Here is a 27,636-nt window from a genome sequence, read left to right on the forward strand (position 1 = left end):
ACACCTGAGCCTACGCCGCTCCATGGCATCCACGCGGGCCGAAGTTTAGACTAATCTAGTCTAAAGTCAATTCCCTTGCTCTTAGTCGATCCAGGCAGATCGAGACTGTCAGTGATTTTGGGTAGTGATCTGGATGAGTATGTCGTACCGAATTGATCAGCTGCGTTCTTTAAATGCTCATGATAGCGACCGCTAAGAGCACCTTGACACTGCCACCATGAAGTCCATCCTGCGCTGGCTGGGCCAGGAATATGGCGGAGACGAGACCAGCGACGAACAAGACGAAATAGCTGAGCGATAAGTAACACAAGGGTAACCTGCAGACAGATATTGGTTAGCGATTGGTCTGTCAGAAACCCCATGGTTACAGATCAATTGACCGTGATAAGGTGTGTTGAAGGTCTGGATAATGACGAGTGCGAGCAAGTCAAGCAGATGATATGTGACCTGTGACTTGCCAGTCAATAGGCCCTCTTGTTCGTATTGGTCCCAATGAGGTACTCTCAACAGACCCAGTTGTGCTTCGCAACATGTCCGCTGTGCGAAGCACTTATACAAAAGGCGACTTTTATAGCAGCGGCAGGATAGTTCCTGGTGTTGACAATGTCGTCTCCGAGAGAAATGAGGCTAAGCACAAATTCATGAGAGCAAAGATGGCTCCCGGTGTAAGTCATTTCAAGCATCGCACTGCTCTTCTGATACTGATAGCTTCTTGAGTATTCTTACAGGGAGAATGAAGGTTTCGGCTTCGAGGCAGGCATAGATCGTCAACTCCTCAGATTCATCTCGCTCATCGACCGAAAGTATCTCTCAACTACAAGCCAATCACGGCCTCTCGACCTTACCGAAAAGACACAGTTCTTTGCCCTAGATGTGATTGGCGATGTATCTTTTGGTGAACCATTCGGCTACTTGATCAAAGATGAAGATCTGTACCAATACAATAAGATAAATGCCAGTTCACTACCGGTCATGAACGTGGTATCCGTCTACCCCTGGCTAGGAAGGATTGTTCATCGGTGGCCGCTAAGTCTGTTGCTGCCACGGGAAGAGGACCAGGTTGGCTTCGGGCGACTCATGGGGTGAGTTACATATCGGTTAACGGTAACCCAAGCTGACTCTTGTAGCTTCGCGAGGCACTTGGTTCGCAAAAGACTGGCCGAGGGGGTCACGATGAGGAAGGATATGATGCAAATGCATATCAGTAACGGAATGAATGAGGAAGAACTTATCCAACAAGCCTTCATCTCAATGTAAGTTCTCAAAACACTCCAAAGACCTCCGATTGACCAACCTCAGCATCGCTGGTTCTAACACAACAGCACATGCTCTTCGAATGATCATACTCTCCTTGATCACAAACCCAAGCGCATACCGCTCCCTCATCGCCGAGATTCGAGGGGTCACCTCTACAGTCGGCACTCCCATCTCCTGGGCACAGACGCAAACACTACCATATCTTCAAGCCGTCATTCGCGAAGGTTTGCGCATGTGGCCGCCAGTAGCTGGTCTTGGTTTCAAGCAAGTCCCTCCAGAGGGCGATACCATCAACGGCTTCTTCGTCCCCGGCGGAACGCAAGTCGGTCAGGGGTTCTACGCTGTTGGTCGGTCACGGCTTGTCTGGGGCGATGATGCTGATGTTTTTCGGCCTGAGCGATGGCTACTCGCTGATGAAGACAGGCTGAGGGATATGACAGCGGCATTGGACACGCATTTCGGACATGGGAAATATTCGTGCTTAGGAAAGCCGATTGCTCTCATGGAGATTCACAAGGCTGTTTTCGAGGTATGTACGCCTATACAAGGCACCTCACATAGTTATGCTAACAGATGCTAGTTGTTTAAACGCTACGATTTTGCTATACTGAACGCTGAAAGACCTATCAAGACACAAACGTCGGTCTTTCTCTTTGCTTCAGACTTTTGGGTCACGATCACCCAGCGTAATGACGAAGAGAATTGACTTCTATTGTGCAATTGATTGGACGCGAAGCTTTAACATGTATGTATCTCACATCCTAGACGTACCATGTAAGTCATATGAATTCGACATATTCAGATCTAAAGCCGGCATCGAATAACATATTGTGCCACACAAGAGATCAGATTTGCAACAACTCTCATGAAGTCAGATTTGCAACAACTCTCATGAAGCTTACTGGGTATTCATTTATTCAACACATACAGCAAGTAACTCCGCTTGTCCGTATCGAACGAGTAGAGTTAAAAAAGCCACTGCTCCTCTGTGCTCAAATCTCCTCTTCCTCGGGTTTCCTTGATGGCGTACCAAGTGTCTCGAGCCCCCTAGCTCCCACCATTTCCACGGGCGCATTTGCTGGGATTTCCACGCCCTTCCCTTCAACGACCTTTCCTTGTCCCATAGCTTCTTGATATTTCTTACCCGTCTCATCCAGCAGAGCTTGTACCTCCCCCTCTCTCTTCACAATATCCTCGCGTTCCTTCTTCAGTTTCTCAACACGGTTTTGCTTCCCCTTCATCGCCTCTTCCATACCCTTCAACGTAGTCTGCAGACGAGCTAGACATTCCGTCAAGCTTGGTAGAGGTGATATCTTGGGTGGCGCCTGTAACAAGTCCTGGCTGGGATCTTTTCGAGGCTTCTTCAGACCGTCCATACCTGCGCGTGTCTGTGCAGCCTCGTATGCGATTCGTCTCTCGGCATCGCTATCGGAGGAGGAATCTGAAGTGTGTCCTTCGGCAGCTGTGATGAGCTCTTCCATCATCTTGCGATCTTGTTTCCGCCTCTCCTTTTCGGCACGTCTCCCCAAGGAAAGCCCACCGTCTTCAACGTAATTATCGAACCCTTCACCGAGATCCTCGTCCTCGGCTATTAACCGTGTATCATCCTTCTTTTTGCGACCAAAGGGATCTTCATCATCTTCAACCGATAGAAAATCCTTCTCCAGAGCTAATCGTTTACGCCGTTCCTTCTTTTCTAGAATCTCGGCTTCTGTTAGAATAGCCGTTGGTTGTGGTTGGTTGAACTCTGACGAATCAACGACAACCGCGCCTTCAAGTTCAGAAGCATCCAGGTCCATGAGATCGGCGTCATCGGGCGGCAGTGTTGACGGCCTTTGTGGAGTATTTGGTGTTGATGATTGTAGCTCTTCAAGGTATTCTCTACTGTATTTGGGTCGGTCGTCGTCATCCCCAACAGTCCTCATGGGAAGGCCCTTCGTGCCCAGTCCTCTTTTGATAGCACTGTTTTCCAAAGCTCGTCCCAATGGCAGTTTCTTGGGGGTGAATACCTCGGTTGTCTCATCATCTCCTGCAGCGCTTTCGTCTCCACCAAAGGAAAGCCGTGAAGATTTACTGGATTTTTTCTTTCCTTTCAAAGATCCCGATCGACTAATCGCTGGTCGAACCACCACTGGTCCATCATCCTCGTCGTCGTTCGCGGCTGGTGCATCTCCCAGGCCCTCGCTATCAGCAGGATTGAAGCTTTTCCTTAGCCCCGACTGTCGAAATGGTTTACGGCCAGCTTTTGCGCCAAATACTGGTTTGACGGGTTCTGTAATCGCAAGGGTTAGCCTTGATCTCATCAGCAAGAGTCGCATTTCAAGTTCTGGGAATACTCACCATCGCTACCAGCACTGTGGCCACCTGCTGCTGAAGGGGCATTTTCGCTGGAGTCCTCATCGGCGATCTTGATGACCTTGGCCTTTCGTTTCGTAGAAAAACTCATGATGCGATTATCTTTAATATCGGCGCATTAACTGAGAGGCAGAAAGTTCGCGACGCGGAATGAAAGTGACGTGCTTTTAGCTCGATATCTTATCAGCACGTGACCCAGAGAAATGGAGATAGCTCTAGGCCGCGATCGCGTCGCATGAAACAGCATCCAACTATCCAACCATTTATTGCTCAAGATGGCGCCCGCACAACCTGAGCTGAAGAAGGCAAGTCGTGGTCTTTTCCGTGTCGCATGCTCCCCAGCGTCGTCTTCAGCACTTCTCCCGGGCTAAAGCATTGCGATCTGTGGCTGCTGATCCATAGCTAACTTTGTGAACAGTACCTCGACAAGAGACTGTTCGTCCAGTTGAACGGCAGCCGAAAGGTCATCGGTATCCTCCGAGGTTACGATGTGAGCAATATTCGTGCGATTATATAGACAAAGCTAACAGAGACAGGTCTTCCTGAACATTGTCCTCGACGAAGCGGTGGAGGAAAAGGATGGAGGAGAGAAGGAGAGAATTGGCATGGTTGTACGTTTTCCTGACGCACTCTTGGACCACAGAAGACAAGACACTAACACTTGGACAGGTCATCCGTGGTAACTCGGTGGTAATGCTCGAGGCTCTCGAAAGAATTGGCGGCGATGACCGACGTGGAGACCGATAACCCTGAAGAATGGCGGAAACACTAGAAGAGACGACGGAAATTATGTGATCTTTATTGGCGTTAAGGTCGAAAATGAGACAAGTCCTTGAGGGCAGTTTGTTTGGGTCACATCTTACTAGATATCAAGAGAGGAAGGATATCCTCGAATTGTTATGTTACACCATGTCCAGCCAAACACTACACTACCTTACTCCTTCTTCTCCCAGGCCTTCTCGTCATAGGAGTCCATCAACTGGCCAGCATACGCCTTCTGCCAACCCTTGATACCTCCAATCAGAATTTCAGCCTTGATCTCTGTCTCTTCAACTTCGTCGAGGTAGTCCTGCATCCAGCCAGCACATCGTGGGCCTCGACTACCGCAGCTTCCTGGGTGATAATGAGCACTAGACCGGTTCAGCTACCTAGGGATTACTTACCGCAATAAAAGATGATTCTCTTGATACCCGCCTGTTTGACAAGCTGATAGATCTGAGGACGGGTCTGATACAAAGTATGAGCGGGGAGATTGATAGATGTGGCGATAGTGCCGCCCTCCCAGTCCGTCCTTCGAACATCGACTAGCAAAAAGTCCCTGTGGGCATTTCTTCCAGAAGCTGCATTCACTTCAATAAGCTTTGCAACGATTGAAGGGTCCGTTCGAGGGCATTCGGCCTTTGGCTCAGGGAATTCCTCCCACCATTGCTTCTGCGGGGTGTCCTGCGGGGCGTCTTCTCCCATGATGTGACTTTTTAAGGGAAGAGAGCAAAGTTTCGTAAACAAGCTATGAGATTTCTATAGAAACGATATTGAATCAAGGCTTAGAAATGATTATTGTGTAGTGCAGATTGGAGGTGAGAAGACTTGCACTTTATATCGTAGCTACTAACCTTGGGTGATGATGACGGGATGCAGTGCCGACCCGGAATTTTTACCCCGGATTAAGGTTGTACGGCAACATCACGGATTACAAATGCTCTCCAACCTCAAAAGTAATTCTCAAGACAGGACCGTGGTGTCCATAAAGGAATAGAAACTATAGACTTGCTATTGTAGTATGCTTGTGAAATGGGCAATTCTGCCGTATTGGACTTTGTAGAAGCACTGTCTTTGATTAAGGGGATAACTATTAGGTATGTATCCATGACACCATCCATAAGTCTTATTACATGAAAGGATGATAGATGATAGATGATAGAGGTTTACAGAGGAAGACATGCACATATAAAGAAATGGGCCTTTGACTTTTGAAATGTTAGTATCCAGTTGTGTAAATTTGTCAACAAATTTGTCATTTAGGGTAGCTCACTTACAACAAACTTCACACCAATGCTACTTTTGTGGTGAATGGCCTAGCCAGGCAGCATTCATCGACTGATTTATGATTAAATGAATCCAATTTATTAACGCTATACATGCTTTTAAATATCTGCGATCATGGGTCGAATGATTTCTCCTCGACAGCAATCTTTGACTCCAGAGCGATATCACCAGCAGATCTTCCAATCATAAACTTGTAATCACCACCCTTAACCACCCACTTCTTTGCCGACTCATCAAAGAAAGCAAAGTCACGAGTACGAACAGGTATCTCGACCTTTGTGCTCTCACCAGGTTTCAGCGTAACCTTCTCGAAGGCAGCCAATTGCTTCAGAGGATCGCCCTTAGCAGTCTCAGCGGCTCCCACATAGACTTGCACAGCGATGGCGCCGACGACCTTGCCCGTGTTGGAAACCTTGACGCTGACAGTGTATTCACCGCTAGACTCCTTGACCTCCAGATCGGAGTAGTCGAATGTGGTGTACGAGAGACCGAAACCGAAGGGGAAGTTGACCTTGTCGGCAGAAAGACAATCGAAGTAGCGGTAGCCGATGAAGACACCTTCACCGTATGTCACCCTCAGCCTGCCGTCAACGTGCTTTCCAGGAAAGTTGCCATATGCAGGGCAGTCCTCGAGCTTCTTAGGGAATGTGCAGGTAAGGTGGCCTTCAGGGGTTTGGGCACCTGTCAGCACATCTGCGATAGAGTTACCAGCCTCCTGGCCAGGGAACCACGTCTGGACAAGACCCTGGATCTTTTCCAACCAGGGCATAGCAATGGCGACACCAGTCGAGTTGACGACAATGGTGTTGGGATTGGCCTCAGCAACCTTGGCGATCAGGCGGTCCTGACTACCATCCTTGGGCAGGTTAAAGCTAACTTGGTCCTGGCCTTCAGTCTCCCAGAATGGCTCATGACCAGTGAAGATAATGGCATAGTCGGCGTCCTTGGCAACATCGACAGCTTCCGAGAGGAGGTCACGGTCATGCTCCGCCTCGGACATGTATCCTACTCGCAGACCACATCGTCCTTCCAAAATGCCAAGATCAAGATCCTCTCCGTCCTTAGCAGCAGGGGGTGAGGTGTGCATGGCGAGCTTATACTTGCGTCCCGCCTCCAAGGAGACCTTGAACTCAGGAGGGTTATCGCCGCCGAACAGGAAACCCATCGCATCCTTGGAGTTCTCCTTCTGCTCGAAGACGACCTTACCGTCGATGATAAGCTTGCTGGGTCCTAGACCCGAAGCGGTAAAGTAGTACTTGGCGGTCTCCTGGGCTGTGAAGGTACCCTCGAGGGTGACATCCTTGTTGCTGAAACCAAAGCCGCTCAGAACGGACACTTCAGAGTCGGGATGAGCAGGTCGGACTTCAATAGGCTCCGGGTTGCCAGGCTCGAAGATCTTGAAAGTGAAACCGGGGTTGCCGTCCAGGTCAACAACGTTCTCGGCGATAGGGGGAAGCATGCGGAATGTGTGAGCTCCTGTTGTACTGTTAGTCATCGTTCCCTAAAACGATGCTTCTGAGTATGCCTACCCTTAGCATAAGAGAACTCTGCACTGTCACCGAGAGCTTCGTGAAGAGCATCCCAGGGGGTGACCTTGTAGTGGGCGTTGACAGACGCACTGCCGCCACCATGGGCGAGACCAATCTTGGCATGGCCTAGCAGGGCAATCTTCTTGCCCTTGACCTTGTCCTTCGACAAAGGAAGGACATTGTCTTGGTTCTTTAGTAGTACGATACCCTTGGAACCAGCTTCTCGGATAAGAGCTTGGTGCTTGGGGTTGTTGATAGCCCTCTCGTCAGGGATGCTGGGGTCCTTGAAGCAGTTGAGACGCTCGAGGAACTTGAGCACACGCTTTGCACGCTCGTTGATGGTCTCCTCGGAAGTCTTGCCAGCCTTGATAGCCGCGATGACATCCTCGGTCTTCCTCCAACGGGTAGGACCAGGCATTTCGAGATCCAGACCAGCTTCGAGAGACTCGGCGGTAGAGTTGACACCACCCCAGTCGCTCATAACGAGACCATCCCATCCCCAGTCGCCTCGGAGGACTTTCTTGAGCAGGAACTCGTTCGAGTCAGCATGGTGTCCGTTGACCTGGTTGTAAGAAGTCATCACAGCCCAGGGGTTGGCCTCCTTAATTGTGATCTCAAATGGTCGGAGGTAAAGTTCTCGCAACGTTCTCTCGCTAATGGTTTCATCGACAGTCAAGCGCTCAGTCTCCTGCTCGTTAGCAGCAAAGTGCTTGATGGTAGCTGAAACACCCTTGTCTTGAAGACCCTCCACGACTCTAGCGGCCATCTTGCCGGTCAGGAAAGGATCCTCTGAGAACGACTCAAAGTTGCGACCGCCCAGGGGATGACGATGAAGGCACATGGTAGGCGCAAGAAGACACCGGGCACCCTTGGAGTGGGTTTCCTCGGCGAGGGCGGTGCCGATCCTCTTGGCAAGGTTGACATCAAAGGTTGATGCCATCAAACAAGCGGCAGGGAAGCAAGCAGCTGATGTACCACCAGCAAAGGCAGCTCCTCGAGCGCCATTGGGACCATCTGAGACCTTGACATGAGGAACGCCCTTGGAGGAAATGGGGACTGTCTCCCAAAGGTCCTTTCCAGCGAGGAGTGAGATCTGCGAGTGAAGTGATCAGTTAGTTGAATGAGGACATGAATGATAGGATATATGTAAGTGAAACGTACCTTCTCCTCAAGAGTGAGGGAAGAGAGGATGGACTGGATATCAACAGAGGCCATGCTGATAGGAAGAAGTCAATTGACTGAAGAGGAGTGAAGGGGAGTCACATCTTGTGAAACGAGGAGAAGGCAGCTCTTTAGTAGCACAACAGCCAACCCCTCAAAGCCATGACGACTTCCCCAGGATAGTGAACTCGCATGAACTTGACCCGAGTGATCCGTTATTCAACCGAAGAATGGCACTCATGTGGCCATTGAGTACCCGCTTTACGTGCATCTGCGTAGGACGCGGTGTTGTGCCATTGGGTCGCGGACAAGGTGGTTCCTTGATTTAGTGGTGAGTCTATCGATGCTAGTGGTACCGATCCGAGGCTATTCCGATGTTCAGACGGATCTTTCCCAGTGAATAGCCTTGAAAGTCTCGAGATGGTCTAGTTAAGCATGCCTTTTTCTCGTAAATAGAGTTCTAGAGCCCTTTGATTAGCCGTTGCCTATTGTCTAAGCTTGGAGTGACTTCGGGTTGCACTCTAAAGTTGTGTCTTGTGCACAGAAGTACGATACAAGGTGAGGCCAGTGAGTGTCACCCATCGGCTAAATAGAAGTGTCCCGTTCAGTGGAGAACGTCGGCTCCTCGCTCCTAAGTTCCGGTAGGGTCACTTGCAATTGATAAGAATAGAAGTACACTTGCATGTCATGTTTTTATATATTCAAACAAACATCTTAGAGTCTGTTAGAATCTCGTATAAACGTCGGAAAATTGCCGTAATGGAGTTTGGTCAAGTATTTCAATCTGTGGCCGTGTTGCAAGGCCTCAGTCTGCCCTGTGTCCTGTTGGACCCCCCCTGAACGATCGCCATTGACAGCTGCAGAGTTGGAGCACCACTAAAGGAATAGCGCCATTAGATGTACCTCGCATCACCATGAAGCAACAAGAGACCCAAATTGTCCGGTATATAAAGATACCAACAAGTTCCTCGTACCTGAAGAGGAAACAAAGGAGGCCATTGACGTTTCTTATTCACAACCCTCGCTTCATCCCTTGGTAAAACAAACAAATATGCCCCTTGAAACCTTCAGCCGAGGATTATGCGCCTCCAAGAAAAGAACAGGTCAAACAAACTCAAAACATGTGAGTCTGCGTCTACTCCAACTCAACTTACCTAACTAACTAGAACAGTGACGCAAACAAAAATAGCACACGCCAAAGACACAACACACATTGACCTCCATGTAATCGTGTCCTCTCCCGCGATGCCATTGTCGACAAAGCAGCAATTATAGGGAAACCAGGTAGTTAGGTCAAAAAATGAGCGCCCACTTAGAGGTGCCCCGAGGTATTGCACATTATGATTTTTAGTTGAGCCCCTTTACTGACAATTTTAGGAGAGTCGTGGGCTTCAATCCCAACAGACTTGATTCTCGCCGAGTTGAAGCGTCGCAAAGATGATGGCGACAAACCAGAATGCGGTTCGAGAACAAAGGGCTCTTATGATACTTCGGCGCATGTATTTGCATTGATACTGATCTTGACCCTCAGCACGTTGGGTAGGTTTGTTCAATTGGGAGCTTTGACACGGTACTGATATCTTCCCAGCATGCGCATTCCCTCTTTTCTCGCGACGAACGATGCGCGGCCGAGGCCAAAAAACCGTGATATTCTATTGCCAGCACATTGGAACCGGTGTCCTTCTGGCAACGGCCTTTGTCCACCTCCTCCCGACCGCTTTCGAGTCCATGACCGACCCCTGCCTCCCCGATTTCTTTAGCAAAGGATATACGCCGTTCCCAGGTTTCGTGGCTATGATTTCTGCTATCATTGTCGTCGGCATCGAATCGTACCTCACGGCCCGAGGAGCTGGTCACTCCCACTCCCACAACCATGGGTATTTTGACTCTGACGATGAACACGAGAGTGAGCTGCCCATGATGGACGCAGCTGGACTGTCCGAAAGGAGACACGGACCGCGACCACCGGATATTCACCTTGAGAACATGGAGAGTCAGGGGCTAGTTGCTGGCGTGTCACCACTCCCAGGATCTTCACCTCTGGTGGGACAGGAGGGCAAGAAGCTTAACGATGATTTCAACGATGACGACTCGGATCTTGACTTGGATATGGAAGAGCTTGAACCGGCTGGGTCAAGCAGCACGAGACATCGACATGGGCCTTATGCGTCGCTCAAGCCCGAGGGAGCTGGGGCCGAGGAGGAGCCTATGACACCTATGACGCCAATGTCTCCTGGACCACATAACCCCGAAGAGCAACAAAGAAAGCTACTACAATGTCTTTTGCTCGAGGCCGGAATTCTCTTCCACAGCGTCTTCATCGGTATGGCCATCTCTGTCGCGACCGGCCCCGCCTTCGTAGTTTTCCTTGTCGCTATCAGCTTCCACCAAACCTTCGAAGGCCTCGCCCTTGGCAGCCGCATCGCCGCGATTCAGTTCCCCCGCAAATCTCTCCGTCCATGGCTCATGGTTCTCGCCTATGGTACCACAACACCAATCGGCCAAGCAATTGGTCTTATTGTGCATCGTATGTACGACCCCAAGAGCGCAGGAGGTCTGCTCGTGGTTGGCTTCATGAACGCCGTGTCATCGGGACTGCTCCTGTATGCTGGCCTTGTGCAACTGTTGGCGGAGGACTTTTTGACAGAGAAGAGTTACAAGATTTTGAAGGGCAAGAGGAGGTTGCAGGCCTATATGGCTGTTTGTGCCGGTGCACTCTTGATGGCTGCCGTTGGAGCATTTGCCTAGGGGGGGCTACGGGACTATTTAAAAGAACTGATGTACATAGAACGTAAAATTGGTGGCATCTTGTCAATGGCGTCTTTCAGGGTGGGCAACGGAGTTTTGAATGTAACGCGAAGCGATACATTTATTGATAATGTTAGTCGTATTTCGTTTGTCTACTCTTGTACTCTCTGAGTGATACTACACTGCATGTGTAGGTACTATGTAGACACTCACAATCCACTGAGACGCCATGATATCTTCTTTCCGAGGACTTGCATCATGAACAACCCCGGACGGCCCCACATCAAAAGTCCGAACTTCCGGGGTCCGGCCTTCGAAATGGTCCGTCTGCTACCCCTTTGGGTCCCCTTTGCTCCAGGATCTTTCGCGTTTCACCCAATTATGTATCTCCTTTTAATCAGCTCCCACCCACACCCGCATGAGCTCCCATGACATGACGAGCTATCGAACCATCAAGAAGTGAGCCCAGAAGCTGAATCTTGAGTGGCTGTCTCACTCCCAAGTTGGACAAACGTGTCCCTCGTTGTGCCTCTTCTGTCGCATTTATCTCCCCTCCCCCTCCCCTCTTCTTGTGTTCTTCATCATGCCTGGCCAACGCATCCTCCTCTTTATTGTAGCTCAGGCTTTTTTTGCTGGACTTGCTGTGTTTCTCGCTCATTCGCCGTATCTTAATATGTCCGCCTCACCGACTGGTAGCCAGCCATGGGCTGATGGACCTATGAAGCTGGTGACAACACCACAGTATGAAACTAAGAAGGTTAGTCAATTGAACTCGGGTGCTCTGGGGTGTAACTGACAATACTGACTTGTTCAATCTGGTAGACCGATCTCTTCACCACAGGCGCAACTCACATGGCGCTTTTGCACAATGCCATCATTCGTGGCTTCAATTCCATCTACCTCCAAGCTCCTCATGTGAAGGAGGCCGACAAGGCCGATTTCATTGGATATTCTCAGACTTGGTTCAAGTTCGTCAAATCGCACCACGATGATGAGGAGGACAACCTCTTCCCCAAGGTTCAAGAGCTTCTCGGCGATGAGCCAGTATGGGACGAGACCCATCATGAGCATGGTAAGAACCCTAATCTTCAATTAGTACTTTGTCACTAAGACCGAGACCGCAGAGTCGTTCCTTGCGCCCCTCGCCGAGTTCAACACATACCTCTCTAACCTCGCCTCACCCAACGATCTCGATGGCGCTCAAGTCATCAAGCTCCTGGATGCCTTCAAGGAGCCCTTTGAGCATCACTTCCACAGCGAAATCTCCACCATCGCCGCTCTTTCGAATCACCCTAAGGCTCCCAAGGAAGACACCCCTGAAGGCGCCGCCGCTGGCCTGACCTTTAAGGCATGGGGCAAGAAGACAGTCACAAAGGCTGGCGTGCTCGATGTTGTACCTTTCTTCCTCCTGAACTTGGATCGAACCGCCGAGGAGGGTATGTGGGCTAATTGGCCCCCAATGCCTGCGCCTATCTCTTGGGGCCTGACAAATATCGCGGGTTCTTGGTACGGGAAGTGGTGGAAGTTTTCGAGCTGTGATTCGCAGGGCAAGCCTCAGGAGCTCTACGCTCTTCGGAGTCTGAAGCAGTGATCGGGAAGTTGGGTTCTTTCTGTCGGGCTTGGATGAAAGGTGCGTATGTTATTCTTTGGCGTTGTTGGTAAGTGAAAGGATGAAAACTGTAGCTTTGTTAGTCGAAGAAATTCAATGGATCGGTGTGCCAACCATCTTCACTTTTCCCCTTGTCCTAGCGGTGAATTTCTCCCGCATTGTAGACTCTCTTTTGGTACAGGGTCGTGGAAAAGGAATAAACGGCGTTTTCTTTGAAGTTGTAGATTCTTATGGTAAAGTCGTGGTCACACTGCATCGGATAGCGGAAGAAATAAAGACCTGACTTGCAAACATGTCAGTGCCTCATAAGTCATATTGCAGAAACGATTTTTGAAAGAAACCAGGAATGACTCCAGGCCCTCTGATGAGTCGTGGAATGGCTATAAAACCTCGGTTTCAGCACTGCGCCAACGCTTGTTCCTCATCTCATCACTCTTGTGGACAACTACCAGAATCCTGAAGACGATATTAATGGAAAAATCAGACTCATAGACCGCTGTCGGATTCACGAGCCTTGTCGCCAGCATTGCATTACCAACATGGCTCGTTCAATTTCTTCGCTTCGAAGCCAGAAGAACGGCGGCAGTAGAAGTTCAAACACGAGCTGGGATTCGGATGTCTCTTCAGCCTGTGACAGGGGGTCAGATACGAGCTCCACGAACTCTGATTCTAGTGAACCTCAAGACACCAGTTCGACGTATTCTGGCAATAGCACCGACAGTACCACGGTTCAAGTCGACTCTGACCATAAGGAGGAGACCTCATCTCTTCAACCACCCTTTTCTCCACGAATGATCGAAGAGGATTAACGCCGACCCGAGGATGATGGATTGCCGAACTACGCCCGTGATCTTCTTGATCTCCAAGCTCTCTACGTAGAGTAAGTCGCGGAGACTGGCCCTAGTTGATTCTTGCTGCTGACTCCTCAAAGCTCACTCGGTAGATCGCCTCCGATGGATGTGAAACAGAGAAGCGTAAGTTAAACTAGTCAGCGGTCGAAACTATACCTATGCCAGAGCTTGTTTGACTTACACGAAATATTGACGACCTCAAGTCTAGTATAGACTCCATCCACGCTGTCTGGGGTAGTCCAAAACCCCATTCCGAGCGTTTCTTAGAATTTCAGTCCAGCCGCGAAAGCGAGGAAGCCGCCGAGACTCGTTCCTCCTGATGTCCTAACGCCTCTGAGCGATACACAGCCCAGAGTAGCACACGTCACCCGAACCCGGGTCGTGACTGAAGCTCGTGGTGACGCCACTTCGAGTCCTCGACCACCGGTACCAGACCTACTACCGCATAGTTATGATTCAGATGTGCTGAGAGCGACCTCAGTGATTAGTCCCTTGGAGGGCAAAACTTGAGATGGGATCAGCGTTCTGTATGGGAGGAGTTTTGATTTCTTTGGATGAGGATTCGACGCATACGGTTCGGGAGAAGGGCTTTTGGGTTTATTTAGGCTCGGAGATAGATCTTGGATGTCGTATCGACGGGTGTTTGCTTGTTTGGGTAGGAGTTTTTGATTTCTGGGATGGATGTGGTTAGCAAGATTTTCAATGTCAGTATTGTGGGAGTCAACACAAGGTTCAAGATCAAGGCCATGTCTTCATACATAGCTCTTCGTTCCTAAATAGATCGTGTGGGTGGTTCAAAGCCTGTGAGGACTAATGTCATCCTGTTTATGTAGACTTTAACGTTGGTTGTCTTGATTTCGGGTGGTAGTGTTCAAAGTCCAAAATACTCGAAGGCCCACTGTGCACAGTGAGAGGTCTGGGTCTTCAGTGCATTCAGGTTTCGAGGCCCCTGAGGGGAATTTCAACTTAGGACGAACGCCAGGCGATGGTGTTACATAGTTTTGGTCTAATAGTACCGCTTTTCATGACAGCGTACTGAATGTTCGATCGCCAACATTCAATTTTGGCGGTTACGCAACACTGAGTCAAAGAATATGCTTCCATTTAAGAGGATAGCGATCCGGTGTTTGTATTTGAACAGTTGTTGGCTGTGTATGTGTACTGCCGCAGAAGAGAGTATAAAGTCCTTGGCCAAGGGGCTCAAAACCTGGTTCTTTCCAAGCCCATATTCCTTATCGACACTATACTTGCTTTCAAACTGACTAAACAGATACCAAAGTCTCTCTCAGCCAGAGTCTCCATCAATCGTCATGGGGTGTTGCTTTAGCCACCCAGTACCGCCAACGCGAAGGCGGTCGAAATCGAAATCGGAGGGATATGTCGTGCTTCCCAATGGGGCTCGTGCAAAACCCCGTCCTGACGGCCACGAATATAGTCATCGACATCGACATCGACATAGGCATAGACATTGCCATGGACATAGTCATCACCGCCATCATCACAGGGAGTCAAGTCCGTCTGGGACAGCTCTTGTGCCCGACCAAGGAGAGCCAGAAGCTGGCAATGAGCAATGATCGACGAAAACGGTGTTTGTTATAGTTCTCAGCTGCTAGTTGAAGCCATTGGCTCCTCCATGCTCATATCTCGTGATGTTGTATTTTCTCGTGTGTAGTTCGACGGTTGTACCTTCCTTGTAAGTGATGTCCCGTTAAGACAAATAGTGGAGCTGCTCACGTCATGGACAAGTCCGAAGTCCGTAGTCTGTGTCGTGGTTGGTCAGTAAAGGGGGAGAAGAGCCAGGGTCCTGAACTTACCTTAGCTGATAGATACATGCATGTCGTGTTGTCCCTTGCGTGTTTTACACAAACTTCCAACTTCCAAACCCAATCGTGATACTCGCAACAAACGCAATGGCTTCCAACCGTCACGTTCTTGTGCTCGGAGGCAATGGAAAGATTAGCAGGCTTCTCACAGTCATCCTGCTGAAGAAGTCCTGGACTGTGACGAGTCTGATCCGTAACCCTGACCAGATCGATGACCTGAAGAAGATCTCGGAGGGCTTACCGGGAGACCACAAGATCCTGGTCCATGATCTCATCAAAGTTGATAGTCAGGAGAAGGCCGCGGCTATTCTTGACGAAGTGAAGCCGGACTCTGTCGTATTCAGCGCTGGTGGGTTGGATCTCCGTCCGGTAGCTGCGAGAAGTGTACGCTGATCAGTGGATAGGCCCTGGAAGGGGAACTGATCAAGACACGGTAGAAGCTCTCTTATGGATCGTGACTTGCTGTGTGTAACTGATGTGTTTCTAGATCATCCGCATCGATCGTGATGCTGCAATCTTCTTCGTCAAGGCCTCGGTCGCCAACAAGTCAGTCAGTCATCATGTCCAGGTCTCCTACTTGGGCGCTCGACGCGAGCAAGCTCCCTGGTGGACTGCCGAAGACTGGGAAGGCTGGAAGAAGGTCAACTCAACCTTCCTGGGTCCTTACTATGAGCCCAAGACCGCCGCTGATGAAGCTCTTGTTACTGAAGCCAGAAAGAGAGACGGCTTGACCGCTGTATCGGTCCGCCCTGGCGGTCTCACCGACAAGGACGAAGGGGGAGTGCTCTTGGGACAGACGAAGCAGGCCAGAGGCATGACCACTCGGGCGTCAACAGCGAGAGTCATGGCCTTGGTGTTGGAGAAAGAGGGTGTGAAGGGGCATTGGTTGGATGTTCTCGACGGTGAGGAAGATGCAGCGGCTGCAGTCGATCGTTACGTTCGTGATGAGACGGAGTGTGCTGAAGGAGAGCCGGTCCTGAAGAACTAATCCCGTAATCGAGGATCATCGGGGATCACGACCTCGCAAGGCCAAGACGGCACTTGGTGGCATTCCTGTGCCCACCCCTACCCACCATGGCATGCGAGTCTCCCGTCCCTAAGGGGCCTAGTCAGGTACCCGGCCTCGCACCCTCGAGAGTCCCACTGTTGGTGCGGGCCGGTAGGGAGCCACCTAGCAGGACGTGCGCTAGAATACCCAAAAAGGGAAAAATAGCTTCATGGAACTGCAACATGGTTTTTTGATATTCGCAACTCTGATATAAAAGATATAGACCTGAAACTCGATGCGAAGTTTGGCATCATAGTGATGCGACTTGTCCATTTTTTTCGAAACGTGCATCGCAAAGTTGGGCCCAGGATCAGTGAGTGCGTAGTTGAGCTTCCCATACTCTCCCCTTTGATATCAGAAATAGAACTACGAAACTGCTGCACCAGAAACTGATGGCCCTGAAGCTCGAAAGAGCCCGCTGAACTTGCAATCACTTGCTAGATCTTTTGGCTATAAAAACCCAACCTTTCTCCCCCGCAGACTTCTTTTCTCTTCTTCAGGTCAACATCGCTCGCCCAGTCACGACCACCACAACACGCACACAAATCAGTCAAAGACACCTCCCACTCGCTTTCATACTCAAGTCTGCTTCCTATTACATCGATACTTTCTCTTTCCTAAGGTATGTCACCCTTCTCTTTGTGTTGTTTCCCTTCGGGCCACTTCACTTCACGTTCCTTTGTCTCCCCTTCCAGCATCTCACATTTGCCCTTAGCATATCTTCCATCTCCAACCTTCACTACATCATGGGTACTATGGCGAAGATCAAATTCAAAGTTCGCAAGTTCATGGCGAAGATCAAGCTCCGCCGCCGATTCGCGAAAGACGCGAAAGCCGCTGCCAAACATGAGGAGCGTCTCGCTAGAGTCCAGCGGGTGTAAGTTTATCTCCAATTCTCTCGTCATACATTCACGACATAACTAACCTATATTTGAGCAGCGAGGGGACTGAGCATCGGATTGAACGTTCTATGGATGTTATGGTCGCTGCTCGTCGCAGTGTGTACGGAGCTCACATGCTCCCTCGCACAACCAACTTCGGGGTGACCCCTGAGGAGGCCCGTGAGCTCCACCAGAGTCAGCAGGCTTACAATGCTGCTCACGCCAGTGTTGGTAAGGACGTCGCCACCCCGGATGGGGGTGGTATCTGGGATGGCGGTGCTTCTAAGGACGACGACGCGACTGGCAACCCCAGCCCCAACCTTATCTAAATCCATCTTTCCCAGACGACCAACGAATTCATGAGCTTTACGAAAGTCACGACGAGGAAGGGTCTTTGAGGGTTTGGAGCGATGCCTATGGTTTTGAACGGGTGCCAGTACTACAGCAGATGAAGTGGTTTTAACATGGCTGTCTCTTCGAGACTCGCACAATACATCGACTATACCCAAACTTGACCATCTCTGACGTGAATGACTTCATTTCTATATTTCTACATTCCCTAGAATCTGTTTGACCTGACTGATACTCCTGAATCACAGCTCAGTGCGCTCGAAGTCTAAAATTGAGCAGTGTTGTATATCCTTCTCCTGTGGACACCCCAGTGTAGCAAGCCCAAAATAGGCGTGTTTTACTAGACAAATCCATTCCTGTGCACTCCCCCTCCCAGACATCCAAGAACAAATGCATCGAGCCAGCAGTCACTATTTATTTCACTGGTGGGCTCGTTTGGTGGGAAGCTCAGGGTAGGGCACTGTGCAACCACAAATTAATAATCCACAAACCTGTCATGCACAGCAGTCGGATACTCTTCTATTGTTTGCGGTCAGTCCGTCTCCCGGGGTTACGAGGATTATGCAGAATCTGGTGGAAGAGTGTTGCTGCCTCAGGGGCGGGGCGATGGGAGTTGAATCGGCCGGCACTGGAGTGTCAAGCTGCAGTGTCAAATGACGCCATCCTTTACCACATGGTATACCTACCTTACCGTGGCCACTGATGATTAGGTAGGTAGTTATCGGTTGATGTTATTACACGAAATTCTAAGATGATCTTGTGAGCCGGTAGATACGTAATCATGTGGTGTTGAGGACGTATGATATTTATCCCTGCCCACCCTTCACAATAGGAGCATGGACAGTCAATACTGCATATACCTCACATCATCTCGATAATTATTTGTGTCTCTTCTTGCAGATGTCAAGTTAATCGTGTAAATATCCAATCGTGCAACGAAGACTGCCTGGCATTCACTTGTCTCTCCTCATCCACCAAAAATGGCTAACACCAACTTCAGTAAAGTTGTACCTACCTGCCACTCAGACTCAGGTTCTCACTTACTGTGCCACTTTCCAAGTCTGCGCTCACGCCCTTTTCGTCCGTTGTACTCAACAATTAATGACCTCGATCCTAAACGATAAAAAGACTTGGATAACTAAGCATAACTTTAGGATACCTTTTGCTGAGTTTGTTTATTTTAATAGCCTGTATCAAGGTCCGATATTTTCTTGGTCCCCGAGCACATCCTTGTCCCTGCCATAGTTCTAGCAACTTAAGGTAGGTGCCTTGGGTAATCTCGTCGCCCGTGGCGTATGGAAGGTGATGGCCTGTCCCATCGTAGTGGTTGAGGGAAGGTCGAATACTGCTGCAGCTACCTTCCTTGTTTTTGCTCCTTCGCTAACAAACTCATTTGGACTTTCCACGTTCGTCGCAGGATCTATCTATATCTTCTTTTCTTGCAGTCTTGCAGTCTTGCTTTTCTTCTCCATCATCATCATCATCATCATCCACTTGCTTCAACAATCAACTTCCATCAAACGATCAACAAAGACATCGCTTTGCTATAGCTTTGCAACATGCCTCCAATCACAAGTCACAATCTACCCACCGCTACAATGCCTCCGACTTCTGCAGCTGCCCCCGCCAACTTCAGCTCTGGGGAGTCTAGGTCTTGCCTTACAAACCCTGTAAGTTCTTTCATCCCTTTCTCATCATCTCGAGCATCGCAGCTGACAACACCTCCTCCAGATGCTTTGGAACTGGAACACTATTGGTGTCTGCTTTATTTCCGAGGCGTGATATAGATTCCGGGGCCTTGTTTGCCACCACCTGCCTCGCCGCCTTTGGTCTGGCCTTATTTCTTCAATTCGCACGTCGTGCCTCTAGAGAATGGGAGCGTCACCTATTCGCCAGAAACGTCGGCAATCCTCGAGCATTCTTTGATCCCATTACTGGAATTGAACTTGCCCCCCTTCAACCCGCTGCCGCTCAACCCGCTGCCGCTCAACCTGCTGATGCTCAACCTGCTGATGCTCAATCTGCTGATGCTCAATCTGCTGGTGGTCAACCTGCTGATGCTGCTCAACCTGCTCAACCTGCTCAACCTGCTCAACCTGCTCAACCTGCTCCCGCTAATGGCCCCGGCAATGGTCAAGATGCCGCCAACCGCCTTCCCCCTTTTTGTCCCAGCTTCGTGGAACATATTATCGAGGCTTCACTGCGCACGCTTCAGGTTGTCGTGACCTATGTCCTCATACTAATGGCTGTTTCCTTCAATGGTTACATCATCATTTGTATCTTCAGCGGTCATTTCTTTGGTACTGTATTGTTCTGGCGAGAACCGGTGGCCAAAGCCAACAAACCAAATGTTTATCAGCGTCTTTTCCAGCGGCCTATCGTTTTTGGTAATGTTTAGGAAGCGTGGGAAGGGATCAAAGCATGGGCAACAATATGCTGGAGGAGGTTTACGAATTGCTTGGTTGCAAGTTGGTAGAGAGGTTCCATTCTTTTACGCTTTATTTTACATTGCTTCTTAGTACATAATAAGAGGTTCTTGTTGATTCTTTTATATGACCGCAGTGCATGTTGTGTGTAAGCCAGCAGCCTTATTGGGGCCTTGATCCTAAATGAATGACAAAAAGACTTAGGTAAACTACGGAGTAGGTAGCATGAGTTTAGGATACATTTGCTGAGTTTATTTTGACACCCTACCTATATCAAAGTCTGATATTTTCTTGCTCCCCGAGGCCTTTACAAGAGGCTTGCTTGGCTTGATCTGGGAAGCAGGTGTCTTTTTGACGACATCATCCCAATCTAAGACTAAACGGGACATTTACGTCTCTTGTTTCTTGTCTGTCAGTTGGCAGGTACCTAGTTGTTATCAATCAAAGATGAATTGGCTGACAAATTATCTTGGCAAGGAAGTGGATGTCCCCCCAATTTCGATTGGCGTTAACCTGTCGGTCCTCAACATGGGGTTGTCCTACTAACCCAATTGAGCAGCCCCCAGTTCGAGTCTCGACCAAACTCGCAACTTTGATCAAATGCAACAGCTTTATTAATCACACTCCCATCTCCATCTCCATCTTCATCTCTAGCACCACCACGACTCACTTATACTGGACTTATTGCTCTTCCATCAAGTCTTTACTACAGAGGCTCACTAGGTAGCCATCATGTTTCGCCATCTCATGTCGTCAAAGGTGCGCTCCAACGCAGGCTGCTGGACCTGTCGTCTCCGCCGCAAGAAATGTGATGAGAAGCGTCCTGTCTGTGATTCGTGTGGCGCTCTCGAGATCAGTTGTTTCTTCGATGAAGAAAAGCCAGAATGGATGGATGGTGGACCAAAGCAGAAGGCCATGGCTGAGAAGATCAAGGCTCAGGTCAAGAAGCAGGCCAGCCAGCGTCGCGATCGCAAGTATATGGAGATGCTTGAAGCCGGTACTCGCAACGTCACACTACAGAACGAGGACCAAAGCCAACGGCAGCCTCATGACGCTGCAATGTCCGCTGCATCCGACACGGATCCTGCTTCGGGTCATGAGTTTGGATCGACACCTGCTTCTAGCAACACCAGCGGCGCCTCCCCCCCTGATATGCCATGGCACAGTCACTTCGTTGTCCCGGCCGAAGATTCCAGTAGCTCAACTGGCGCCAGTACCGAGATTCATTTCATCATGATTTACCTCGACTACGTCTTCCCTTATCTCTTCCCCTTCTACCGCCCTCCCATCTTGGCAGGCGGTCGTGGCTGGGTCCTCGACGTGCTCCAAAGCAACAAGTCCGTCTGGCATACAGCTGTGTCCCTTACTTCGTACTTCTTCAGCATCGTCATGGCCAATGGCGCAGTCGAGCATCAGGAGTGCACAAACCGAATGGTTCATCAATTACAGTCTCAACTTGAGATGGGTTTGAGGGAACTACAGCGTGAGATGACCGCTGTCAACCATAAGGTATCCTGCGCCGGCGTCCGAGATCGCCTCCTTGTTCTACAAGCTATCCTACAAATGCTCATCTTTGAAGTTTCAACGAGTAACAAGGACCACTGGAAGATGCACCTCGATGCCGCTATCACCATGTTTCAACAGATCCTTCCGCAATCAGAGAAATGGGGCGAGACATTGGAGGCTCTCTACAGCTACCGTTGGCCACCGCCAGAGATGGGTATCCGAAGACCCTTTAGCACTAATCAAGCTGCCCTTCGCTTCTTTACAGCTAATGTCCTCTACATCGATGTCATATCCAGCATCACACTCGAGCAGGCACCACGCCTTCAGAAGTACCAAGATAACATTATGCCCAGTTGCAAAACTTACACCACCCCACAAGAAGTTCGGATCTCGGGCTCACTCTTCATGGAAGATTATGTCGGTCTTAACAACTGGGTCGTGCAGATCATTGGTGACATTGCGGCGCTGGATGCTTGGAAGAAGGAGCAGAAGAAGAAAAACTCGTTATCAATAAACGAATTGGTTCAGCGAGGCAAAATCATGGAAGACGCCCTCAAGGGGGGACTCAGTGTCATTGAAGCGCAGATCCAAGCATCGGGCCCCTTCTTTGATCCCGTAATAAGCGTTGTGGCAAACCCTACTCAAAATTACGGCTACGGTGTTGATACTAAACAAGCCCCTGGCCTTGCGGTCAACAACATGATCTGGCTCCAAGCAGCTCTCACATACCTCCACGTCGTTATATCCGGCTGGCAACCGTCTTGCCCAGAGATACAAGCCTCCGTTTCCCGCATGACAGAACTCCTGACGACCCTTCCACCCAATGTCTGCCTCCGAACTCTGGTGTGGCCCTTTTGTATTGCAGGTTGCCTTTCGCCTCCTGAAGACGAAGATAGATACCGCGCAATGGTGGAGCGTCTGGGCCCGGTCAGTGTGTTCGGCACAATCAGAGAGGCGCTTGAAGTTATGGAGAAGGTTTGGTCGAGGCGAGATCAGATTGATGAGAGTTGGGATGTGGCCAAGTGCCTTCAGATTCTGGGACACGGAGTTTTGCTGATTTGATACCCTTGGGAGTGAGTTCGTTGATTGGTTCAGGATATGAATATTGCTTTACCTCACTCTCTACTGTGAAAGGGAGTTGCTGAATTTCCGTCATTTCAGGAAGAATATATGAATTGGCATTTCGTGTCTTGTTCTCAAATGTCATCCCTTTTTACTACAATTCCAGATAACTCCATTTGAAGCGGCACCTTGCTTTTATACTCCGTCTTATATTCAAACATTTTTTGTTTATCTGTTTCGTGTTCTCTCAGCAGCAGTTATTCTGGCCAGGGGCGATAGATCACAAGGTACGTTGGTACAGCGGTTTATGGTTGAACAATCCATGTCAACCCAAATCCCATTTTTATTCATTTTCTGATGATGAAGCCGATCTAGCCAGTAGACATTACCCAGGTGTTCCCAAACACTCATTTCCGTAAACCGACAAACAAAGTAAGGCGTCCAATCTATTATATTCCAAAAGCACGATTACCCCTGAACTCTTTTACCGCCGAAGAGTGTTTGTCTCTTCTCGAGCAGATCAAGATCCCACCAACCCTCTACTCGCTCTAGCAGAGTCTTGCGCTTCGACCAGACCCTCTCAAGAGGACTCTTTGGTCCACTGTCGTTCATACGTCCCGGTGATACCGGTACTGGAGGCAAAGGGGGAAGATGTTGCAGAGGCTGTGGTACTTCCTTTCTCTTTACTCGGACAGGCGCCGTGGGGGGCGGGGGACACCACGGCTGGCGTGCGCTCTCAGCATCAGAAGAGTCGCTGTCGAACCGCTTCGCCATGGCCATGGTCCCCAGACTTCGCTCCTGGGCCATCACATGCGGTCCTAGGCTGATGCCCAGGGCGTTGACCTGCCCCTCACGGCCGCACCCTCAACCCTCGATATCCTTGGGAGCAGGGCGAGAGGCACCCTTTGTTCGCTTCCAGAGGCATCCGGAGGTGATGGCGGAGAAGGCAAACAGCACGCAGAGGGCAATGCTGAGGCCCCAGATGGACTTGATCTGGTAGCACGAAGCCTTATCAGGGTCGACCCATGCGAAAGTGTTGCCACGGGAGTGGTATACGTTGTGGAAGAGGGAGTTGACAAAGTTGGCCGTGTTGCCGTCCGAGGGAAACTTGGGGCACGAGAGGTAGCTGACGGGCTTGCCGACAGTGCATGCGACCACGATGCAAGCAACGAGAAGCATGATATCGGCACCAGTCGAGAGGAGGAGAGGAAGCATGCCATCCCAGTAGAGGATGTAAGAAATGGCAGTGTAAAGGGTCGAGATGCAGGCCTGTATCATGTTAGTCTGTCGCCCTTCGCTCACAGCACATATACCAGTCCACTTACAACAACCAGTGTTCCAATCAAGGCAGAAGGCGCCGCATAATCAGCGTTGACCATCTCACCAATGAAGTTGGCAGTCAGTCCAATGATCGTGATCAGAGAGATGAACTCCATGGCTCGCATGGCAGTCCATGTGTGCCCGAGGGCTCCGAGAGCAGGCTGCATCTTGAGCTTGAGGTTTCCAACTGATTCTGTGTCTAGAGAGAGACGAGGGCGCGACGAGCCAGCTGTGCGCAAAGGAAAGTTTTTGGCGTAGAAAGGGATGGAGGGGGGTGAGGAAGTTATTTTGTCTAAGTGAACGGCCCGCCCAAAGAAGAGGCGAGAGATGGACTTGTAAAAGAAAGGGAATTCGTTATGAGATTCGTCTGGTCGTGAGTAAGAAGAAAAACCCAAGAGAGGACAAAGGAAACTAAGGAAAAGAGACAAAAGGAAAAGAGAGAGATTGTAGTGTTTGCTGTCTAAGTTGTTTGATGGAGAGAAAAGGATATCTCAACCAGCCCGATACTCCGTGTCTTTATACACAAATCCAAAGTCAACAAACCTCTCCAAGATACAAGAATAACACACTCAGTTCATGGGTAGGACCTTGTCTAGCCTCGTTTCCAATTACAGCAACCGCCTACTACCAGCCGCCATCGCGCTTCACGCTCTCCCACAGACGATCATCTCAACCCTGCCAGTTCAACAACATGATACAGCGATTCTCCTGCTGTTCCTGGGCGTTAGGTTCCGTCGGCCAATGAGGCTTCAGAGGCTTAACGTTGTGGCGGCGCTTAGACGAGCAGGGATGTTGGATGAATAGCAATAGCCGCGCAGGGAAGAGAGCGGCTGGTGTTTCAGAAAACATCGACATGGCCATGATTGGGTGAGAGTCGTTCTTGGGGAAATACGGTTCGTTGGCCCGGATGAGGCTCCTTTGTTTAGAGTGAGGTCGCATACACGGCGAGATTGCGTGGGTGAAGATTATGAGTCCACTGTTGCAAGTTATTCCGGGATAGTCGTCCTACTGCAACGGCGACTGATCCGGTCCAGGATCGATCTCGGCTGTTGATCTGATCTTGTGTGGCTCATAATGATCGTCGTGAATCCGTTGTTGGTTGTGTTTCACCTGATACAGCATAATCGATCGAATGCTGGTGGCCTACCACAGGGGCCACGCCAAATTGGCTGAAAATAGAGCGACATGACATGTCAGTTCATTTTGTTGCGCCAGACGCCTATCTAGGATCCTATCATGAATACAAACATGCTGTCCCACTGCTTATTATTCTGTACATTCTCAAGCCCACACAACCAACAGAGGCATTAGTGCCCCAGCCGTCGTCTCAGTTCCAGGTTATGATCCACCATTCTCAAGATAGATTTAGCACATAAGCTTAACCAAGGAGATCGTCCATGGCAGATCCGCCGGTCTTGGGAGGAGCACTGCCGCTGGAAGATGGAGCTGCTGGGGCTCCCCAGATTCCAGCACTGCTCTTCTCCTTGGCAAGTTGGCCCATTGCGGGTCCAGTCTTGGGTGTCTCTGGCTTCTTGACACCTCCACTGGCCTTGCCCCAGAGAGCTCCAAAGGCATCTCCACCAGCAGCGGGTGCTGGCTTGGCTGATGAGCTAGTGACGGGCTTCATGTTAGCCATAGTGGTAGGGCCGCTGGGCGCAGCGTTGGAGGCGCTTCCAATGCCTGAGAAGGCAGATGTTGTTGGGGTCTTTGCTGTCTGTGCTTGGACAGAGCTGAAGTAGTTGGGTCCAGTCTGTTGGAAGGCAGCAGGCTTGGGAGCCTGTGCCGCAGGGGCAGCAGGGATGCTGAAGGCAGAATAGTTGGGCCCGGGAGTTCCTGAGGCACTTGGTGCAGGCGAGATGGACGCCATACTAACCATGTGGCTAATGTCAGCTTGCTGAGGAGCCGATTGAGGTTGGGGAGCAACAAACTGGGCGGTTGAGGAGGCCGTCGATGTCACAGCAGGACTTTGCATAAAGTTGTTGGATGGTGCTGCTTGAGCTAGGGTAGCTGACTGGAAGTCGTCGAACTCGTCGTCGTCGTCTTGCGCAGGAGCGGCGGCAGTGTTGCTTGGGGCCAACGCTGGTGCTGCAGAAGACGCTGGCGCAGGGTCATCGAAGGAGAAAAGATCAACCTCGGGTTCTTTCTTCTTGGGAGGCTCAGCGGCCTTCTTAACAGGAGTGCGCTCGGGTCGCTTGGCGGCAGCTCTTGATGAGCTGGCGGCTGGTCTCTCACCCTCGTCGAACTCATCGTATTCCTCAAATCGCTCGGATCGGCTGGCAGCGCCATCGCCTCGCCAGTCATCAGACTGACCTCCAAAGCCACCGCCATCGCCATAAACACCACCAGAGTATCCGCCATAGTTGCCAGGGCCACCGCTGCTACCACCACCACCGTAGCCAGCGCTCTCACTGCCAAAACCACCATAACGGCCAGAGCTACCGCTTGAGAAACCACCTCCAAAAGTCGCACCACCCTCAACTCCGGTGTACTTGTTCTTGGTCGCACGCGCCTTCTTGCGCTCGGTCCGGATACGATCCACGTCACTAAGAAGATCGGCCAACTCCTTGGCTCGGTTGCGCACGTTGATGCCCTGGTCCTTTCCGTTCTGATCAATAAAGTGAAATTGGCGCAGCATCTTAAGAAGCGAGATGTGGCCTCTAGCATCGTCGATAACGCGCTCGGAACCGTGCTTGATAAGAAACTCGAGTAATTGGAGGGCCTTGTAGATCTGACGCCACTCCTCGGCAGCCTTCTCGGTGAAGCGACGGTAGATCATAGGCATAATCTCGTTAAGGGTTTGGCTGGCTCATGGTCAGCAAAGTTGGTCTTGGATACGGTTCGAAATGGCGAGCATACTAGTTGAATGTTCCATTGGCAATCTCTTGCATAAGGGTCGATGAAGCACCCCATGGCTCGTTATTCGTTGCTTCTCGCACCTGGAGATGGGTAAGTCGACAATGTCCCGGTCTGTTGTCGCGCATAGCTCAACCAACCTTGGCCTCCATCTCGGTAAAGTTCATAACAGCTGGACATCGTCAGCGGCTTATGACGCGCATTAGGTGGTCGCTAAAAGGGGGTACCATTCTGTGCCTTCCGAAAGCCTGCCTTGAGGTCATACAAGGTCAGGTTGGAGACCGTGTTCTTCAAATCGTTAATATCCATGGTGAATTAGTCCAAGAAGATGAAAGCCAGCAGAAAAGTCGAAGGATTGGCGCAAAAGACGCGGAGCCGTTGATGATGCTCCTGAGGGGATTCGTAATGGAATTGAATGGAGTATCTGGAGTTCAAGATGCCCCTTGCTACGCTATTGCCATGGTGGACACTTGGACATTTCCCAGAGCCCAACGTCAGCATGGATCATGGCTGATCACGTGATACTGTCGACATTCCTGTATGAGAATATAGAGATTATGAAGTTGAGCATTCATTCAGGGCTTATGTGACTGGTCTGAGGTACAATTGAATTTCCAGCATCTCCTGTCCTCTAGTTGTCATATGGATGTTACAGTTGTAGAGCCAGAAACCAAGCTTCTAGCAGGTTTAACTCATCTGGAGACTTCCATGGATGGGAACCTTTTAAGTCCCCGCCATACAACCTTAGACTTCAGGCCTGAACAGGGCCCTAGAGGGCCAGTCACGGCGCTAGAATTGGATACCAGACGT

At 50.2% G+C, this 27,636-nt stretch overlaps 14 protein-coding genes; 8 read left to right on the forward strand and 6 right to left on the reverse strand.

The window, feature by feature from the left end:
* Positions 1 to 530: 530 nt before the first annotated feature.
* Positions 531 to 1,963, forward strand: FFUJ_00473 (related to pisatin demethylase (cytochrome P450); the record flags this gene model as incomplete). XM_023573255.1 has 5 exons in its annotated part: positions 531 to 665; positions 709 to 1,082; positions 1,128 to 1,253; positions 1,300 to 1,786; positions 1,838 to 1,963. 5 exons carry the CDS (start codon positions 531 to 533, stop codon positions 1,961 to 1,963), a joined length of 1,248 nt encoding a protein of 415 aa, XP_023425003.1.
* Positions 1,964 to 2,249: 286 nt separating this feature from the next.
* FFUJ_00472 (uncharacterized protein) lies at positions 2,250 to 3,703 on the reverse strand (the record flags this gene model as incomplete). XM_023573256.1 has 2 exons in its annotated part: positions 2,250 to 3,529; positions 3,598 to 3,703. The coding sequence occupies 2 exons, from the start codon at positions 3,701 to 3,703 to the stop codon at positions 2,250 to 2,252; spliced, it is 1,386 nt and encodes a 461-aa protein (XP_023425004.1).
* A 184-nt stretch (positions 3,704 to 3,887) lies between these two features.
* FFUJ_00471 (probable small nuclear ribonucleoprotein) lies at positions 3,888 to 4,359 on the forward strand (the record flags this gene model as incomplete). XM_023573257.1 has 4 exons in its annotated part: positions 3,888 to 3,938; positions 4,031 to 4,102; positions 4,149 to 4,223; positions 4,282 to 4,359. The coding sequence occupies 4 exons, from the start codon at positions 3,888 to 3,890 to the stop codon at positions 4,357 to 4,359; spliced, it is 276 nt and encodes a 91-aa protein (XP_023425005.1).
* A 187-nt stretch (positions 4,360 to 4,546) lies between these two features.
* On the reverse strand, positions 4,547 to 5,076 carry FFUJ_00470 (related to arsenate reductase (Arc2); the record flags this gene model as incomplete). XM_023573258.1 has 2 exons in its annotated part: positions 4,547 to 4,725; positions 4,776 to 5,076. 2 exons carry the CDS (start codon positions 5,074 to 5,076, stop codon positions 4,547 to 4,549), a joined length of 480 nt encoding a protein of 159 aa, XP_023425006.1.
* A 694-nt stretch (positions 5,077 to 5,770) lies between these two features.
* FFUJ_00469 (related to beta-glucosidase) lies at positions 5,771 to 8,402 on the reverse strand (the record flags this gene model as incomplete). XM_023573259.1 has 3 exons in its annotated part: positions 5,771 to 7,134; positions 7,188 to 8,280; positions 8,349 to 8,402. 3 exons carry the CDS (start codon positions 8,400 to 8,402, stop codon positions 5,771 to 5,773), a joined length of 2,511 nt encoding a protein of 836 aa, XP_023425007.1.
* A 1,246-nt stretch (positions 8,403 to 9,648) lies between these two features.
* Positions 9,649 to 11,096, forward strand: FFUJ_00468 (related to low affininty zinc transporter; the record flags this gene model as incomplete). XM_023573260.1 has 3 exons in its annotated part: positions 9,649 to 9,676; positions 9,726 to 9,887; positions 9,937 to 11,096. The coding sequence occupies 3 exons, from the start codon at positions 9,649 to 9,651 to the stop codon at positions 11,094 to 11,096; spliced, it is 1,350 nt and encodes a 449-aa protein (XP_023425008.1).
* Positions 11,097 to 11,679: 583 nt separating this feature from the next.
* Positions 11,680 to 12,687, forward strand: FFUJ_00467 (uncharacterized protein; the record flags this gene model as incomplete). XM_023573261.1 has 3 exons in its annotated part: positions 11,680 to 11,853; positions 11,919 to 12,168; positions 12,221 to 12,687. The coding sequence occupies 3 exons, from the start codon at positions 11,680 to 11,682 to the stop codon at positions 12,685 to 12,687; spliced, it is 891 nt and encodes a 296-aa protein (XP_023425009.1).
* A 2,779-nt stretch (positions 12,688 to 15,466) lies between these two features.
* Positions 15,467 to 16,367, forward strand: FFUJ_00466 (uncharacterized protein; the record flags this gene model as incomplete). XM_023573263.1 has 3 exons in its annotated part: positions 15,467 to 15,728; positions 15,784 to 15,812; positions 15,867 to 16,367. 3 exons carry the CDS (start codon positions 15,467 to 15,469, stop codon positions 16,365 to 16,367), a joined length of 792 nt encoding a protein of 263 aa, XP_023425010.1.
* An 806-nt stretch (positions 16,368 to 17,173) lies between these two features.
* On the forward strand, positions 17,174 to 17,637 carry FFUJ_00465 (uncharacterized protein; the record flags this gene model as incomplete). XM_023573264.1 has 2 exons in its annotated part: positions 17,174 to 17,304; positions 17,367 to 17,637. The coding sequence occupies 2 exons, from the start codon at positions 17,174 to 17,176 to the stop codon at positions 17,635 to 17,637; spliced, it is 402 nt and encodes a 133-aa protein (XP_023425011.1).
* Positions 17,638 to 18,964: 1,327 nt separating this feature from the next.
* On the forward strand, positions 18,965 to 20,057 carry FFUJ_00464 (uncharacterized protein; the record flags this gene model as incomplete). XM_023573265.1 has 2 exons in its annotated part: positions 18,965 to 19,329; positions 19,391 to 20,057. The coding sequence occupies 2 exons, from the start codon at positions 18,965 to 18,967 to the stop codon at positions 20,055 to 20,057; spliced, it is 1,032 nt and encodes a 343-aa protein (XP_023425012.1).
* Positions 20,058 to 20,817: 760 nt separating this feature from the next.
* FFUJ_00463 (related to C6 zink-finger protein PRO1A) lies at positions 20,818 to 22,653 on the forward strand (the record flags this gene model as incomplete). The annotated part of the gene is made up of 1 exon (XM_023573266.1): positions 20,818 to 22,653. One exon carries the CDS (start codon positions 20,818 to 20,820, stop codon positions 22,651 to 22,653), a length of 1,836 nt encoding a protein of 611 aa, XP_023425013.1.
* Positions 22,654 to 23,121: 468 nt separating this feature from the next.
* Positions 23,122 to 23,433, reverse strand: FFUJ_00462 (uncharacterized protein; the record flags this gene model as incomplete). Its single annotated transcript, XM_023573267.1, has 1 exon — positions 23,122 to 23,433. The coding sequence occupies one exon, from the start codon at positions 23,431 to 23,433 to the stop codon at positions 23,122 to 23,124; it is 312 nt and encodes a 103-aa protein (XP_023425014.1).
* Positions 23,434 to 23,517: 84 nt separating this feature from the next.
* FFUJ_00461 (uncharacterized protein) lies at positions 23,518 to 24,140 on the reverse strand (the record flags this gene model as incomplete). XM_023573268.1 has 2 exons in its annotated part: positions 23,518 to 23,922; positions 23,979 to 24,140. 2 exons carry the CDS (start codon positions 24,138 to 24,140, stop codon positions 23,518 to 23,520), a joined length of 567 nt encoding a protein of 188 aa, XP_023425015.1.
* Positions 24,141 to 25,351: 1,211 nt separating this feature from the next.
* FFUJ_00460 (related to cytoskeletal adaptor) lies at positions 25,352 to 27,135 on the reverse strand (the record flags this gene model as incomplete). XM_023573269.1 has 4 exons in its annotated part: positions 25,352 to 26,774; positions 26,830 to 26,909; positions 26,967 to 26,998; positions 27,054 to 27,135. The coding sequence occupies 4 exons, from the start codon at positions 27,133 to 27,135 to the stop codon at positions 25,352 to 25,354; spliced, it is 1,617 nt and encodes a 538-aa protein (XP_023425016.1).
* Positions 27,136 to 27,636: the final 501 nt, after the last annotated feature.

This window comes from Fusarium fujikuroi, chromosome FFUJ_chr01, assembly GCF_900079805.1.
Source record: "Fusarium fujikuroi IMI 58289 draft genome, chromosome FFUJ_chr01".
Lineage (NCBI taxonomy): Eukaryota > Fungi > Ascomycota > Sordariomycetes > Hypocreales > Nectriaceae > Fusarium > Fusarium fujikuroi.